Consider the following 18646-nt stretch of genomic DNA (forward strand, 5'->3'; position numbering starts at 1 on the left):
AAGTTTCAGGTTGGTAGTGGCTACTTTATCAGACTCCCTCAGGTGGTTAAATTTTGAAACCTTACACTGGACAACAAATTTTGTCAAAAGGTTTGCTTCCTGAAACAAATTAGGGATTATGAAAGACAGCTTCAAGCTGGACTCAAGGGTAATTTCAGATTTGCTGTATCACATAGGAAGTCGGAGAAACATCACATTAATTTTTATTGAATTTAGAATGCATAAGATCCTGACGCATTTTGTTAGTTCAATTGACCTAAAAACGTTTTGTCGCCAATTTTCATTTGCACTCAGCATCTGATGCTTCTCATGTCAGTGTCCAACAATAGTTGATGGATTCCTGGATTCCAGTTGCCCTGATACCACTTTTCCATGGCCACAATGTCCTGGTGAAACCTTTCACCATGTTCATCGCTGACTGCACCAAGATCAGCGGGGAAGACGTCCTAGTGCAGATGCAGAAAATCAATTATCAATGACATGTTGCACTTCGTGGTTTTGGACGCTTGATGCATGTTGTCAATCAACTGGATGTAGTTTGATGCTCTGTAGTTGCCAAGAAAGTTCTCAGTAACATCTTTCAATGCCTTCCAAGCATGCCCAGGCCTAAGACAACATTTGCATAGCACCTGCACTGAGTCCATGCTCAGGCATGCTTGGACTGACCAAAACATCTTGCTTTTTGGCTACTGTACTAGTAGAAAAAACATGACAGGAAATCATAACAAAAGGCTATATCTAAAAAAAAATGGTACATGATAGGAAAATTTATAGCAGATTTTGATGATCAGCAGTCCAAAATCCATAACATGAACCCAAATGTGTTCAGGTAGAAAAATTATCATTGCCCAGTATTATTTACCATTTATATTGATAACCTGGAGAAGAAAGAGAGTGTAAGTTATCCAATTTTACCAATGACATTAAAAAGGAGGGGGAAGGACATGCTGAGATGAGGATATTTAGATGCAGGTAGGTTGAGTGAGTAGGTGGAAACTTGGCAAGTGGATTTGAATGTGGGAACAAGAGGTCATACATTTTGGAAGAGGAATCAAAAGGCAGACTATTATCTAAATGGTGAAAGCTTGCTGATGCACAAAGTAAAAAGGAATCTAATTGTTTTGAACAAGTCACAATCATTAACAGGCAGGCACAACAAGTAGTTAGGAAGGAAATGGGATAGTGGACTTATTACAAGGAGTTCAGAATTCAGAAATTTTACAGGGCATTGGTAAGGCCATACCAGGAGTACTATGCACAGTTTTTGTTCCCATATTTACGGAAAGTGAATACTGGGCATGAGAGAGTCCAAAAAAGATTCACTAATCAGAATTATGGGAAAAGATGATTGTCCTGCCAGAACCAACTAATGAAGTAAGAATTTCTTCTCTCAAAGGGTGGTGAATCTCTGGAATTATGTGTCTTGGAAGGTGTCGAGGTTGGATCATTGGAGATATTCAAAGAGGAAGTCATTCAAGTTTATTGTTACATGTACCAAGATTCAATGATAGCTGTTATTTTGATAGCAGTCCAGTTAGACATCTCATACATAGTAAGGCACAGAACAAATGTGGACTGTTAAAGAGAGAGATCAGATGATGAGGAACAAAAACAACATAATTTTATTATTTTTAGATTCATTCAGCTGTTTGATAAAGGAGCTGACTTTGAACCTGGTGGCGTGTGACCTCATACATGTGGTGAGTGGAGGGGAGTGAAGACAGAGTGGTCATGTTGAGATGAGTCTTTTAATATATTGGCTGCATTTCCAAGGCAGTGGGATGTATGGATTGAGTTGATGAAAGGGAGGGGTGTTTGCAAGATGGCCTGAGGCATGTTCGCAACCCTCTGCAGTTTCTTACAATCTTGGACAGAGCAGTTCACATGCCAAATTTCCACAAGCCTCCAAGTTGAGGCAGTGATGACACAGGAGGTCACTATCAAAAACCTAGGTCTCTGGAGTTGACAAACAGACTACTTTTGTTTTGTTTTATCTACTCCAGGATCTAACTGAATAGAAATATTGCAATACAATCAATGCAGCAAAATTGGATTCTGGATATAATTGCTGCTCTTCTACAATGGTAGTGAAAAGCCTGATGTGGGCAAAAACCAGGGAGTCCGAAAGTTAATAAACTAAATATAATCATGCATTCTTAATGCAGACGAAATAGTTTAAACTTCTTATATTTTCTTATGCACAGTATACCTTAAATAGATATGAACAAAATGAATAAAGCTCTGTCATATTCATTAAGCATAAACTTTTGTTATTCCTATTTTAAATTTATGAATTCATACCAAAAACATCAGAACTGCTTGAGAGTGACCTGCTAATTAAATCTATATTTTAACTGGTGAAACTGGAACCCCATTAGAAATAAGGACAGAAAAGTTGTGCCAAAAAGCACATTCCCAAAGAGTGTAGAGAAACAGTGGCTCTGTTCTTCATTATTCGTTCAGAAAAATGGAAAGATTTATTGGAAGGGAGTGATTAGAGAGGGATCCTGGGCTTCATGCAGTGAAACAAAATCAGGGAGATTGTATTGAATATTTCTGAAACAGTGGTTGGTCTGCAATTACATGTGGCACCCAATTCTGTTTGCCATTCTTTTGGAAAGATGTAACATTATATCTGATTTTTTCCTAAACTTAAAGAAGACACGACCTCCTGAAACAATCGAGTATGAGTACATGGTGTACTGTCTTTCCATTTCATCAAAATTGCCCATCTAGCTATCAATGAGGTAAAAGCTCAGATTTACTTCTGAGATGAAGTCAATAGAATTTCCACTTCCAGAAAAAAAAAACAAATAAAGCAATTAAGGGGCATGATTCTAATTTGTCCCTAAAAATGACTGATAAAGTTTGAAAATAATTTTTCCAAAAATCTTCTAAACTAGGGCAAGTCCAAAACACATATATATAAATGAAGCCTCAAAAATTTTACATTTATCACATATCAGAATAAAAGCGAGATAGTTTAACTATATAATGTTAAAGATGTAAAGGTGAATTTTTTAAAAGACATGGGCCCGTTCATGAAGTATAACCATAATTTAAAACTTAGGGTGTTTAGATGCTCCTGAACAGCGTTGTCTGATTTCTGAATGTCATCTTTCATTTCCTATGTATATTAGATATGCAAGCTAACCTTGTTTGAGGGGGTTTGATTAATGGGGGTGGGGGTCTTTTTTATTCTTTGTTTTCTTTTTTCTTTTGAGATATTTTGATAAAATGGGATTGATTGAGAAGGCTACACACAATTAATACTATGTATGTTTAACGTATTATTTGAGAATTGCAAATTATCTGTGCTTTCTTATATTTCAGCCCATGTATTGCATTAATATGTGTGTATAGCTTTTTTTAAATTAAACTGAATAAAGATATTTTAAAAAGGTAGGATCTAACAATCTTAGAAAGAGTGAAGTAAGACTTTAGGAATGGTTCCACTGATTTTAGCTACAAGTTTGAATAGAAAAACTGGGGCCATTTTCCTTGGTGCAGAGTTTAAGAGGAGTGCCAGATAATGATAAGTTCAGATAAAAGCTCCTTTCACACTTGCAAGTGATCCCAGGAATTAACCCCCAATCAGCCTTCAAAGTGCCTAATGTGAAATCAAAATGTGTGTCAGATGACTTCATCTCATGCCAGGGATTGACAGCCTCGATCCTTGATGCTAGAATTGCAATCAGGCATGTGTGAAACGGGTAATTGCATTGTGGAATTGAAATGACCCAAGTTTTTGCATGAGTGCAGGAATGTGAAGGAAGAAAAAAATTTAAATGAAGGCATAAACTTTGCCATAGGAAAGTCTCAGTGGGGGGGGGGGGGGGGGGTGGGGGAGAGAGAGAGGAAATAAATTGCAATAAATACCAATAGTGGATAATTTTTAAACAGCGTGGGAAAATTGGTAGCAGACTGTAGGGGAAAAAAATGGCAACCTGACTTCCCAGGTTACCGTGCAATAGAGAAACCCCTCTTTGAATGCTCCATGCATGCAGCTGGACATACAGCCCTTTCTCTGCTGCATGGAATTCAGGGAGGGCAGGTCCACCATCGCTTTTTCCTACGGTATTTATAAATTATATGTGATAGTGCTACCAACTTTCCCCAAGCTGTTTAATTTGTGCGCTGTAGCACTACAAACTTTCCCACGCTATATAAATCATGTACTAAAGTGCTACCAACTTTCCTACCCTGTTTAAAAATTGTCCAGTATTGCTATTTATTGCAATGGTTTATATAGATCGGCACAACAACAGGGACTGAAGGGCTCATACTGTGCTGAACGTAAAGCTTAATTATGTTATAATTATGCATGATTAATTTTGTTCAAATATAAGATCATAATACATTGATGAGAATTTAGGGCAGGTCCACCATCATGACATCACCGATAGAAGGTAGAGCAGTCCTAACCCCTTGGATGGCTCCTTGCAAGTGTGAAAGTTTTCAGTGTCCCAGTTAAGAGTGGTCAAATGTGAAAAGCCAAACCCCATTCCTATCCCTGGACACTGAACAGCCAACTTAGTGGGATGCAAATGTGAAAGGAGCTAGAATGAACAGTTCTCTTCAGCAAATCATTGAAGAATCAGAGGGCCCAGATTCAAAGTGAAGGGAAGGAGGTACAGTGGAATTGGCAGGGTAAACTTTGTTTCAATGCAGAGTAGGTGATAATTTGCAATTACCTGTGAAAGCAATGGGAAAGTTCACACATGATCAGAAGATATAGAAGCAGAAGTAGGCCCATTGACTGCTCCACCATTCTAATCATGAACTGTAACCCTTGATGCCCTGACTAATCAAATACCTGTAAATCTCTGCCTTAAATACACCCTGTGATCCTGCTTCCTCAGCTGCCTGTTCCAGACTCACGACTCCCTAACTAAAGACATTTTTCCCCATCCCTGTTTTAAATTGACACCTCTTTAACTTCTTTAACTTCCCTCATCAGCCACAATTGTCTCATTTTTCCATTCATGATTTTCTTTCTTTTTGTCCTGCACTTTCGTCATTTTGCACATAAACTCTAGCCATTGCTGCTCTGCTGTCTTCCCCATTAATGTGTTTTACCAATTGACTTTGGCCAATTCCTCTCTTAAGTGCCTGTAATTTCCTTTACTCCACTGAAATGCCAAAATCAGATTCTAACCTCTCCTTTTCAAATTTCAGTGAGCTCAAGCTTATTTTCACTGCCTCCTTAGAGAGCTTTACCTTAAGCTCTCTTAAAGGAGTCAAGTAGTTTTCAGAAGGGAATTGTATAGAATTAAGGGGAAAGTACAAGGATAATTCTCTGTCGAGAACTTCCATGAGAATGGTGAACCAAATGGCCTCCTTCTGTGATCTCATAATTCCATGATTCATATCTTACCTTCTTTGGCTTGGCTTCGCGGACGAAGATTTATGGAGGGGGTAAAAAGTCCACGTCAGCTGCAGGCTCGTTTGTGGCTGACAAGTCCGATGCGGGACAGGCAGACACGATTGCAGCGGTTGCAAGGGAAAATTGGTTGGTTGGGGTTGGGTGTTGGGTTTTTCCTCCTTTGCCTTTTGTCAGTGAGGTGGGCTCTGCGGTCTTCTTCAAAGGAGGTTGCTGCCCGCCAAACTGTGAGGCGCCAAGATGCACGGTTTGAGGCGTTATCAGCCCACTGGCGGTGGTCAATGTGGCAGGCACCAAGAGATTTCTTTAGGCAGTCCTTGTACCTTTTCTTTGGTGCACCTCTGTCACGGTGGCCAGTGGAGAGCTCGCCATATAACACGATCTTGGGAAGGCGATGGTCCTCCATTCTGGAGACGTGACCCATCCAGCGCAGCTGGATCTTCAGCAGCGTGGACTCAATGCTGTCGACCTCTGCCATCTCGAGTACTTCGACGTTAGGGGTGTAAGCGCTCCAATGGATGTTGAGGATGGAGCGGAGACAACGCTGGTGGAGCTCTGTGCAGAACAGCGACTTGTCATTACAAACACCCTTTTTCAGCAGAGGGACAGCCTTAAGACCACCTGGATGCATCCCCGATCCAAACACTGGCACCTCCTGGACTACATCCTGGTGCGAGAAAGTGACAAACAAGATGTGCTCCACACCAGGGTCATGCCTAGCGCGGAATGCCACACTGACCACCGGCTGGTTCGCTGCAAGCTCAACCTTCACTTCAAGCCAAAGCCCAGGAACAATAAAGCCCCCAGAAAGAGGTTCAATGTTGGAAACCTGCAGTCAGACGAAGCGAGAGGAAACTTCCAGGCAAACCTCAAAGCAAAGCTCGACGTTGCAACCCGCCTCACGGACCCGTCCCCTGAAACCCTCTGGGATCAGTTGAAGACTACCATACTGCAATCCACTGAAGAGGTACTGGGCTTCTCCTCCAGGAAAAACAAGGACTGGTTTGACGAAAACAGCCAGGAAATCCAGGAGCTGCTGGCAAAGAAGCGAGCTGCCCACCAGGCTCACCTTACAAAGCCGTCCTGTCCAGAGAAGAAACAAGCCTTCCGTCGCGCATGCAGCCATCTTCAGCGCAAACTCCGGGAGATCCAAAATGAGTGGTGGACTAGCCTCGCCAAACGAACCCAGCTCAGCGCGGACATTGGCGACTTCAGGGGTTTCTACGAGGCTCTAAAGGCTGTGTACGGCCCCTCACCCCAAGTCCAAAGCCCGCTGCGCAGCTCAGACGGCAAAGTCCTCCTCAGCGACAAGATCTCCATCCTCAACCGATGGTCAGAACACTTCCAATCTCTTTTCAGTGCCAACCGCTCAGTCCAAGAATCATGATTCATATAAGCTTCAAGTAAATGAGTGGGAAAATGACCAGTTTTACTCAGTAAATAGAAGTCTATCTCAAGATTCACACTGCTGGAAATAAATTGTTCATTAAGAATAGAGGACTTCAAAAGTAGGGAAGGAGGGGGTGTAAATAATATTGCTTAAGCAAAGCCTCACAGGTTTGAGGTCAATACATGTTTGTCATGCAGATTGGAAGTTTTAGTGGTTAGGGAGCAAGTCTTGGCTTGAGCTGTGACAAATATCACATATCAGATACAAGCTCCCATATCACAGAGGGAAGAAATCCTGGTGCACAGGTTTATGGAGGGGTTGCAGACAGTGAAGAAGGTTTTCAAAGCTTGCAGAGGGATATGGAGCAGTGAGAAAAATGGCAGATGGAATTCAATGCAGACAAGTGTGAGGTGTTGCATTTTGGAAGGACAAAACAAGAAAGGATCTACACGGTAAATGGAGTTCAGTAGAACAGAGGGATATGGGACTATAGATACATAATTCCCTGCAAGTGGCATCACAGGAGGATAGGATTGTCAAGTGTGTTTTGGCATATTTGCCTTCATAAATCAAAGTATCGAGTATAGGAGTTGGGATGTTATAGTAAAGTTGTATAAGACATTGGTGAGGCCAGATTTGGAGTATTGTGTCCAGTTTTGGTCACCTAACTACAGGAAAGATATCACTAAGGTAGAAAGAGTGCAGAGAAGATTTACTAGGACTTCAGGAACTGAGTTACAGGGAAAGGTTAAGCAGGTCAGGACTTTGTTCCCTGAAATGTAGAAGAAAGAGGGGAGATTTGATAGAGGTATTTAAAATTATGAGGGGGATAGACTGAGGGTAGGTGAGATACAAACCACAGGACATAGGTTAAGAGTGAAAGGGGAAAGGTTTAGGGGGAGCTTCTTCACCCAGAGAGTGGTGGGAGTGTGGAATGATCTGCCAGTTGAGTCAGTGAATGCAGGATCAATTTTAACACTTAAGAAGAATTTGAACAAGTAAATGGATGGGAAAGGTATGGAGAGCTATTAACTGGGTGCAGGTCAGTGGGACTAGGCAAAAAAAATGGTTTGGCACAGACTAGAAGGGCTGAAAGGACTTGTTTCTGTGCTGTAGTGTTCTATGGTTTTACTAGAGCAATCACACTAACAGACAAGTGGAAAAGAAAGATGGATAGGACATAAGTAAAGTCAGAAGGTTCAGCAAAATTAGTGTTCATTGGACGCATAGGTCTGGAGAAAGAAAATTGCAGCTGGAAGAAAAGGATTTCAATCTAACATTTCTGAAGATCTGCATTTTATTCCAATTTATTAAAATACGCACTCTTTTCAGATTGAAATGCTTTCAGTCCTGATGTAATTATTTCCATAATCGACTCTAAATTCTGGTCTCTTGATCATGCTTATATTTAATCATTGTGCCGTTAGTTGCCATGTCTTCACCAGTATTCCAAGCTCTGGAGCCCCTTTTCAAAATCAATTCCAGATTCTACAAGGGGAAAGTAGGACAATTGTAAAAGTTTATCGAAGAGGTAGAGGCATAATGAGCTAACAGACTTCTAAACTGAGAGTGATGCTCATTGTTAACTGTGTATTCCTCATGGCATTTGGGATACGTGCCAAGCACAGGCAGGATGGAGAAGTAATTTGGCTATCATGGATTAAAAATAATGTTAACGGGTCTTTCCCATTGGCCTAAGAGCACATGTGATTTTTATTTAACGTCTCCTCAAAAAATACCTCTATAAGACTATTAAATGATAGATTAATTGATGTTGAAACACCTAAGCTATCCAAAATAATAAACATTTTGGGTTTTTTTTCCAAAACACACCTGGTAAAGCTGCCCAAGGGAAGAATAGGTAATCTTCCTGTAACAAATTAATTGGTAGCTTTTGATAATCGAACCCATCAAAATGTAATGTGCCACTGATTATGCAAAACCTGATATTCCTTTTTATAAAACTGGACTTGAATCATTATCCAATTATGCAGTACAAAGGGATTTAGCTGCATCAACAGAGTATCTCTCATATGCAAATGAAGCAAACCAGGTATGGCAGCACTTCCACGTGAAGTTTAACATCTGAGGCAATTCAGCATATCAAATACTCTATTAAATTTCTACTGATGTTCTTATGAAAGTATGCAGATTTGGAAGCTCAGGTCCCCAGGAGTGCAGAAGGCTCCAGAAAGTAGCAAAACTAGGTCACAGACACCAACCTTCCATCAACCAAAGGCAGGTTGAACCACTGCTTCATGGAGGCAATCAACATTATAAAGGATCCCCATCACCCTGCTCACAAACTCTTCTCACAGCAACCTTCAGGCAGAAGGTACACATGCCTGAAGTAAAACACACAAGTCTGTAGACACCGTAGTTGAAGTAAAAACACAATACAAGGAGAAAATCAGCAGGTCAAATAGTGTTCTTTATCTCTTCTTCTTCTTTGGCTTGGCTTCGCGGACGAAGATTTATGGAGGGGGTAAACGTCCACGTCAGCTGCAGGCTCGTTTGTGGCTGACAAGTCCGAAGCTGACAAGTCCGATGCGGGACAGGCAGACACAGTTGCAGCGGTTGCAGGGGAAAATTGGTTGGTTGGGGTTGGGTATTGGGTTTTTTCTCCTTTGTCTTTTGTCAGTGAGGTGGGCTCTGCAGTCTTCTTCAAAGGAGGTTGCTGCCCGCCGAACTGTGAGGCGCCAAGATGCACGGTTTGAGGCGACATCAGCCCACTGGCGGTACTTCAATGTTGGGGATGAAGTCGCTCCAATGAATGTTGAGGATGGAGTGGAGACAACGCTGGTGGAAGCGTTCTAGGAGCCGTAGGTGATGCCGGTAGAGGACCCATGATTCGGAGCCGAACAGGAGTGTGGGTATGACAACGGCTCTGTATACGCTTATCTTTGTGAGGTTTTTCAGTTGGTTGTTTTTCCAGACTCTTTTGTGTAGTCTTCCAAAGGCGCTATTTGCCTTGGCGAGTCTGTTGTCTATCTCATTGTCGATCCTTGCATCTAAATGAAATGGTGCAGCCGAGATAGGTAAACTGGTTGACCGTTTTGAGTTTTGTGTGCCCGATGGAGATGTGGGGGGGCTGGTAGTCATGGTGGGGAGCTGGCTGATGGAGGACCTCAGTTTTCTTCAGGCTGACCTCCAGGCCAAACATTTTGGCAGTTTCCGCAAAGCAGGACGTCAAGCGCTGAAGAGCTGGCTCTGAATGGGCAACTAAAGCGGCATCGTCTGCAAAGAGTAGTTCACAGACAAGTTGCTCTTGTGTCTTGGTGTGAGCTTGCAGGCGCCTCAGATTGAAGAGACTGCCATCCATGCGGTACCGGATATAAACAGCGTCTTCATTGTTGAGGTCCTTCATGGCTTGGTTCAGCATCATGCTGAAGAAGATTAAAAAGAGGGTTGGTGCAAGAACGCAGCCTTGCTTCACGCCATTGTTAATGGAGAAGGGTTCAGAGAGCTCATTGCTGTATCTGACCTGACCTTGTTGGTTTTCGTGCAATTGGATAACCATGTTGAGGAACTTTGGGGGGCATCCGAGGCACTCTAGTATTTGCCAAAGCCCTTTCCTGCTCACGGTGTCGAAGGCTTTGGTGAGGTCAACAAAGGTGATGTAGAGTCCTTTGTTTTGTTCTCTGCACTTTTCTTGGAGCTGTCTGAGGGCAAAGACCATGTCAGTAGTTCCTCTGTTTGCGCGAAAGCCACACTGTGATTCTGGGAGAACATTCTCGGCGACACTAGGTATTATTCTATTTAGGAGAATCCTAGCGAAGATTTTGCCTGCAGTGTTCTTTATATAGCAAAGATAAAGATACATAACCAACATTTTGGGTTTAAACCCTTCAAGGTACAGTATGGAAAAATGTTGGCAGGTGTCTGAACAAAAAAAGTAAGGGGAAAAGGGTGGGAGAGGAGCAAGGTCCCAAAGGCAAGAGGCAATAGGTGGAGGAGGGAGGGAGGGCACAGTTGCAAACAGGGGGAGGGGGGATGGTTCAGTGAATAGAGAGGGAAGAAATGTGGAGAACTAAGGGAAAGAAAACAAGGGGAAGGAAAGGGAGGTAGAATGGAGAGTAGGTTAGCAAAAACTGGAGAAGTCAATGTTAAAGCCATCAGGATGGGGAGTGCCCAGTCGGAAAATCAAGTGTTCTTCCTCCAATTTACGTGTGGTGTTGGTGGGATAGTACATGAGGCCATGGACAAATAGTATGGCAGTGGGATGCAGAATTGAAATGGTTGGTCACTGGGAGATCCCTGTCATTGATGCAGTCAGAGCGAAGGGGCTCAGTGAAGCATTGTGTTTTACCAGCATAAGAACAGTCCCCACAACCCCTTTGACTACAACCATGTATCAGGCACTTGAACCTCCCCATAATACTGTAACAATAAACTACTCTGGGAGCACCAAAAGATCTGTGTACACCATTGAAATGGCACTTTTTGCACTAACTGCTACAGTGAAAATTCATCCTTTTACGGTTGCTCTTCATAGGCTACAGCTCAGGTTTCAACACTATCATTTCCTCAGTGGTGGTAAGGAAACTCCAACCCCTAGGCCTCTGCACATCCCTTTGCAACTAGATCCTTGACCACAAAATATCTCCTCCTTGCCGGCTATCAACTCAAGCGCACCTCAAGTTTGCATGCTTAGCCTACTGCTCTACTCATTATACACCCATGACTGTGTGGCCAGGCACATTTCTAATGCTATCTACAAATTTTCTGATTTCACCATATTTGTTGGCAGAATCACAAACGCTTTCTCATTGCCATTTGAGTGGTCTCCTGCCAACAATCTTATGCTCAATGTTAGCAAAACCAAAGACAAAGAAATGACTGTAGACTTCAGAAGGATCCAGTCCTCATCGAGGGATCTGTATTGGAGATGGTCAAGAATGTCTAACTTCTGGGGGTCAACATCTCTAAGGATCTGTCCTGGAGTCTCCAGGTCGATGCAATCATGAAGAGGTTTTCCAATGGCTATAGTTTGTGAGGCTTCTGAGGAGATTTGATTTGTCACAGAAGTCTCTCAAAAACTTCTACAGAAGATGTGGAGAGCATTCTGGCCTGTTGCATCACTGTCTAGTACAGAGATACCAATGCTCAAGACAAGAATAAACTCCAGAGGGTTGTTAACTTGCCTGTGACATCAGAGGCACCAGACTTCACTGAGGACACCTCCAAGAGGTGGTGTCTTAAGGAAGATGCCTCTACCCTCAAGTCCCCTACCACCCAGGCTATGCCCTTCTTCTCTCTGCTACTATTAGGAAAAGGTACAGGAGCCTAAAGGCGAGGACTCAGCGGTACAAAGTCAGATTCTTTCCCACTGCTGTCAGATTCCTGAATGATCAGTGAACTAAAAACACTGCCTTATTTTTGACTTTTCATGCATTATTTTTATTTATTTTTGTAAGGTGGTCTATATGAATATCCACACTGTGATGCTGCCACAAAAGAACAAATTTTTTGACTTGTTAGTGAAAATAGATTCTGATTATATTTATTACTGTACCTCTTTTCTGTCTCATGGCATGTTATGGCAAATCATTCTATTGTTGGTGTATCTCATATACCTGTGTGGCTCCAGCAAGCAAGAATTTTGTTGGATATGTACATATGAAAATAAACTCTCAAATTATTATAAGCTCCTATGGGGACCATGGAAAAAAAAAACTTACACTGCAACATGGAGGGAGTGGTTCATGTAGGAGAAGGGAGAGTTCCAAAAACTCTTTACATTCCTGATTCCAAATCCAAACATTCAGTGATGTAACAAAATGCAACTCTAAAAGCCCTACTGACACACCCATATTCTGGAACAACCCTGGAAGATTGAATACTAAGCATCAAAAACAACAAGAACAAGGATATGCAAGTGTTTGGGTAGTCAGGGACTGAATATGGTTTTGTGCATGATAGGTCATGTTTAACCAATCTGATAGAGTTTTTCTTTGAGGTTACCAGGGAAATTGATGAAGGAAAGGCTCTGGACGTTGTCTACGTCGACTTTAGTTAGGTCGTTGACGAGGTCCCACGTGGGTGGTTAGTAAGGAAGGTTCAGTCATTCAGTATTCATGGTGAGGTAGTAAACTAGATTCAGCATTGTATAATGCACATGGGAGTAGCCAGAGAATAGTGATGGATGATTGCTTCTCAGACTGAAGGTCTGTGACTAGCGGTATGCCTCAGGGATCAGTGCTGGATCCATTGATTTAGATGGTAATGTGGTAAATTAGATCAGCAAGTTATCAGATGACACAAGGATTGGAGGCATTGTGGATAGTGAGAAAGGCATTCAAAGCTTGCAGATGAATCTGGACCAGCTGGGGGAAAAAATGGGCTGAAAAATGGCAGATGAAGTTTAATGCAAACAAATGTGAGGTGCTTAATTTTGGAAGGTTAAACTAAGAAAGGACAGACACATAAATGGTAAATAATAGGGCACAGAGGAGTGTGGTAAAACAGAGGGATCTGGGAATACAGATACATAATTCCCTGAAAGTGGCATCACAGCTAGATAGGGTGTTAAAGGGAGCTTTTGCCATATTGGCCTTAATAAATCCAAAGTATTGAGTATGGAGTATCGGACTGGTGCAGAGCCATCAACCTGTATCTGAACGTTAATAAAACAAAAGAGATGGTTGTCGACTTCAGGAGGGCCTGGGGAAATCACATTCCACTGACCATTGATGGCTCAACCATTGAGGTCATCAAGAGTATCAGGTTCCTTGGAGTGCTCTTGGCGGAGAATCTCACCTGGTCTCTTAACACCAGCTCCATAGTCAAGAAAGCCCAGCAGTGCCTCTACTTCCTGCGAAGGCTGAGGAAAATGTATTTCCCACCCTCCATCCTCTCCAAATTCTACAAAGGATGCATCGAGAGCATCCTGTGCAACTGTATCACCACTGGTTTGGAAGCTGTACTACCTCAAACTGCAAGACCCGCAGAGGATAGTGAAGTCAGTGGAAAAGATCATTGGGGGCTCTCTTCTTACCATGAAGGACATCTACAACATGATGTATGCAACAAAAAAACCATTGTGAAAGACTCCACATACCCCTCATGTAAACTGTTCTCCCTTCTGCCATCTGGTAGGAGGTCATAGCAGTCGGGCCCTTATGTCCAGATTGTCCAAGCCTTCAGGCTCCTAAATTCCCAGAATATATGTGGATAGTGTATCGTGGACTTTTACTGTATACATCTTAATATTTTAATGTGTCTAACTTCTGTTATAACGTATATTTATGTAAATATGCCCTGTGGTCCTGGAGAAACGCTATCTCATCTTTACTGTGTAAGCATAATATAAATGATAAATAAAGGTGACTTGACAGGAGTTGCAATGTTATAGTAATTTTGTATAAAACATTTGTGAGGCCAAATTTGGAGTATTGTGTGCAGTTTTGGTCACCTAACCTCATGAAAGATGTCAATAAATTTGAAAGAGTGCAGCAAAAATTTACTAGGAGGTGACCTGGACTTCAGGAACTGAGTAACAGGGAAAGATTAAACAGGTTAGGACTTTATCCCTGGAGTGTAGAAGAATGAGGGGAGAGTTGATAGAGGTATTTAAAATTATGAGGGGTGCAGAGAGAGTAAATGTAGTTAGGCTTTTTCCACTGAGGGCAAGTGAGACACAAACCAGAGGACATGGGTTTAGGGTGAAAGGGGAAAGGTTTTGGGGGAATATTAGGGGGAATTTATTCACATAGAGAGTGGTGGGAGTGTGGAATGAGCTGCCAGTTGAAGTGGTGAATGCTCAATTTTAATATTTGAGAAGAATTTGGACAGGTACATGGATGAGAGATTAGGAGGACTATAGAGTGGGTGTGGGTCAGTGGGATTAGGTAGGAAAATAGTTCAGCACAGACTAAAGGGTCAAAGGGGCTCTTTCTGTGCTGCAATCTTTTATGGTTCTATGGATCAGTGCTTAATAGCATGTATCCTCTGTTTCATCAACAATACTTGAAAAAGCCTTCACATGCAGCTCACATTTGAGCAATAAAAGTATGAAAGGGCTTATTTCTTTGAGGCAAATCTCAGAAGTTCTGCCACTCACAGTTGTTTGCAGTCTTTGTGGTCAGCAACCTGCAACTGCTCAAAGATGTGGAATTTACAATATTAGATGTCTTTATTTAGACAAAAATTAAAGGCTTACATTAATTCATTTTCACATATATATTATATATTATATAATGTCTCCCAGATAAATGATTTAATTGCACTTAAAATCCATAAACTCATTTATCTAAATGATAACATTACAAATTGCAATTTGCATACAATTCTAAATAAGCACTTCCACTAGAATGGGACTCAAACTATGCAAAAAATACTTTTAAATTCATGCAAACAAACCAAAATTAATAAAAGGCAGATTCTGCTCACACCCTAGTCTAGAAGACAGTTGTGCTGAGTGGAGGTGGTGAAGGAGCAGAGGAGATAGTTTCAGTGTAGAATGATTCCATTAGATTCTTCCCGTTGTGTTTATCATTTTTTTTAGTCTTTGACAGATCCACTTTCTGGAGACAGTCCTTCTGATTGTCTCCACTTTGCAATGCGCTGCTTGAACCATTGCTAGGAGATACAAAAGTGACAATTATATGGCTATCAATTAATCACAATGATAAATTAACAATCTGTGTAGTATTTTAAATTTGTTATTTGGATTAGGGATAGCAAAAAATAATCTAAGCTGTGCTCACTGAAAATTCCAAGGATGCAAAATAGATGTTAACCAAATAATATCAGGTTCAATTTCCTGTAGAACAACATTATTCACATTTGGAGAATAATATTGTCACTTGTATAATTAAATCGGATTGCAAGCCTTGCATGCAATTATAACTCGTAGTGTTAAGCAGGAAGAAACAATGGTAAAAGGATGTGGTAGTACATGAACTGGTTTGGCTATGGAGTTACTGTATCTCACACCCAGGACAGTCCCAAAGTTTGTTTAAGCAAAATCCAACTAGTACGTTTCAAACTTTTCTGAATTTCATTACTTCTTCCATTCACTGCTTCAATATTTTCTATATAATCTCATTTACCAAGGCAAAAAAATATGTATTTCTGACAGAGGCTTTTTGCTTTATTCTCACAGATTTCTCACGATGCTCTGACATATCCACTTTAGGAAGCTTCCTTTCCCACCCAGCAACAAGAAAAGGAAAATGACAGAGTGGGTCTTTGGCTTGGCTTCGCGGACGAAGATTTATGGAGGGGGTAAAAAGTCCACGTCAGCTGCAGGCTCGTTTGTGGCTGACAAGTCCGATGCGGGACAGAGTGGGTACCATCACCCCATTTTAGCTGCTCCCAGTGGCACATTCTCTCCGCTGAAGGGAAAAATCTATATTCTGTAGATACCAACCGATCTTACAACTCGACACAAGGACATGGTGACCAAGAATCAAATATAATACACCTTGTCATTTTGGAAGATAGTGAGTCACAACCTGGGAATAAGAATCAGAAACAGAATACAAAATAGTTCTCCAGTGTTGTGGGCCTCGGGTGAGACATCTTAGCAAGCTGGGAGTTTAAAAATAGCAGTAAACCTGGACAAAGATTGTGATAAGATCTCGCCTGTTGAAACTCTAATAGGGAATTCCAAAGGCAAATTTGCGCCAATTACTTTCTCACTCCTTAAATCAGGTAATTGATTAATTCCAGGAAATGTCATCGTTGCATTCCCCGTTCCCACTCTGTTTAAAGGTCCTTGGTCACACTTGACCACCAAGAGATTGCAGGAATCATATAAATTATTTCTGAAATAGTCATCACTGATAAGCGGAACAAAAGAATGAAGATTCCGAAGCATCCCTTTCAATTCTAACGCAAACCAGAAATTATGCAGCATCTTCAAAGGTGCTTAATATCCCAGGGCTCTTCACAGAAGCTGGCTCCCCACCGCAAAATGACAATGAGACACAACGTTTTCAAAGCAGCAAACTATGCGAACTATACTTTTAAATTCATGCAAACAAACCAAAATTAATAAAAGGCAGATTCTGCTCACACCCTAGTCTAGAAGACAGTTGTGCTGAGTGGAGGTGGTGAAGGAGCAGAGGAGATAGTTTCAGTGTAGAATGATTCCATGAGATTCTTCCCGTTGTGTTTATCATTTTTTTTAGTCTTTGACAGATCCACTTTCTGGAGACAAAAAGCAGAAGAGCCCGAGGACTTGGCAGAGAGGGGCATGGGTACCAAGCGGCAGAACGATTAACAATGAGCAAATGTTTTCTGGGAAGCTTACACAACTGGGGATGGCTAAAGGGTGAATTCTTTAAATCCAGGACACCGCTTCAATGTGATCCAAGGCAGGTGAGTTGCGGTGACTGGATTCAGTAGGAAATTTCACATCGTTTCCCCTCACACCTGAGATGCGAGTGATCACGCGGTGGGCCATGGGGATTTCGCAGTGCCGGTGTTCCCGCACTGCTGGGGATGGGGATTCCCTAGCGCTGGTGTCCCCGCGGTGCTGGGGATTCCGCAGTGTCGCCAGCACCTGTGGGCGCTTCACCTACCGCTGTCGTCTCTTCCGTGAGTCCGCACTCGGCCGCGATCAGCATCAGCGACGAGGCGTCTGGTTGCCTCATTCGAGCAAAATTATCTTCCAGCAGCTGAACCTGATCTGCTTCCAAAGTTGCCAGAGGGTGGGACATGCCAGCTCCTCCACTCTGCATTGCGCTGGCTTCCCTTCTGGAGAGAGGGATATACAGAGAAGTGGTCAGCTTATTTAATGTTTGTGAAACGCAATGCCACCCCCTTCAAAACACCGCCTGCTTCACACGACAAAAGACTGATTGGCACATACTGGCCTTGCCTCGAATCTGTCGAAAGACGGTTGCAGACTCCTTGCCCCACTCCAGCAGGCAAAGCCAGCCACAAGCATGCTATAATTACACAGCCACAACTCCCAAGACCCGCCGTTTAGTTCTGCAATTACTCATGTAGTCGACTGATAACCTGCAAAAGTTCACGGTGCGAGCATGCGTCACCCCCCTTCATTGGAAACAAGAGTGAACGATGACACTTGACCACATATTACATCAAAGTAACTCACTCGCTTTCAGTGGAGGTTGCTAAGATCGATGCAAGCTCTCAGCCAAGAATTGGAGCTCACAGAATTATTCCCAGATTCTCTCTGGTTACCATGCACACTGAATGTTTCACTGCAGTTCTTCCATACGAGAGAGAGAGAGGTTGGGTGGGGAGAAACAGACATAAACAGATACCAAGTGAAGGTAGTGAATTTCAGATGTAATATTTATACGCCATTGAGTCCGGCCCAAAACACTAGACAGAGAAAGTGTCAGTTCATTTGAACATTGTGCTGCCAGAGGAGTCGAACAATGAAACTGTAATATGATAACGCCTCTATTTCAATAGCGCCTTTCACCCGTTCAGGACGTTTCGACCACGTTACAACAAATGAAATACCTTTGGACAGTTGCCAGGGTTATAGCTTAATTTCCACTGTTGAATTACAGAAAGAAACTATTTTAAAATTTCACCTTAGTTGAATGTTTGCTTTCAACCTCCCGTTGCCCCCACTCCACCCACTGCCTAGAGACTTAAGTGTGTAGTAAATATAGAAAGGGCTGCAAACCCTCAGGCGGAAAAATAAACGCGAAACGTTCATTCCATTTCACTTTCCGCAGAGGCTGTCTGGTTCGCTGGTTGTTTCCAGGGTGACCTGTTTCTAATTTTAGTTTTCCCCCCATCAGCAAGTCAAAGACTTGCAGGAGATATGTAAAACTGGCTCAGGAAGAATTTCCTGTAAGGGCGCATTTCACAGTCAAATAATGGAAACTCTGCTACAAAATGGAACTCTGAAAAAATTGACTGGGTACATCTGCCGTGACCTA

At 42.2% G+C, this 18646-nt stretch overlaps 1 protein-coding gene across 1 annotated transcript; it reads right to left on the bottom strand.

Moving 5' to 3' along the window:
- Nucleotides 1-14916: 14916 nt before the first annotated feature.
- hopx (HOP homeobox) lies at nucleotides 14917-18363 on the bottom strand. The gene is made up of 3 exons (XM_069922840.1): nucleotides 18293-18363; nucleotides 17303-17477; nucleotides 14917-15353 (listed from the first exon to the last, which is right to left on the bottom strand). Exons 2-3 carry the CDS (start codon nucleotides 17459-17461, stop codon nucleotides 15276-15278), a joined length of 237 nt encoding a protein of 78 aa, XP_069778941.1. The 5' UTR covers nucleotides 17462-17477; nucleotides 18293-18363; the 3' UTR covers nucleotides 14917-15275.
- Nucleotides 18364-18646: the final 283 nt, after the last annotated feature.

The sequence above is a fragment of the Narcine bancroftii genome, chromosome 3 (assembly GCF_036971445.1).
Source record: "Narcine bancroftii isolate sNarBan1 chromosome 3, sNarBan1.hap1, whole genome shotgun sequence".
Lineage (NCBI taxonomy): Eukaryota > Metazoa > Chordata > Chondrichthyes > Torpediniformes > Narcinidae > Narcine > Narcine bancroftii.

Bases quoted from the DNA above. Each gene is read 5' to 3' on its own strand.
- hopx (XM_069922840.1), bottom strand. From the start codon at position 17,461: ATGCAGAGTGGAGGAGCTGGCATGTCCCACCCTCTGGCAACTTTGGAA. The intron at 15,354-17,302 runs GTAGGTGAAGCG...TGTATCTCCTAG, and splicing joins TCACGGAAGAGACGACAGCG to CAATGGTTCAAGCAGCGCAT.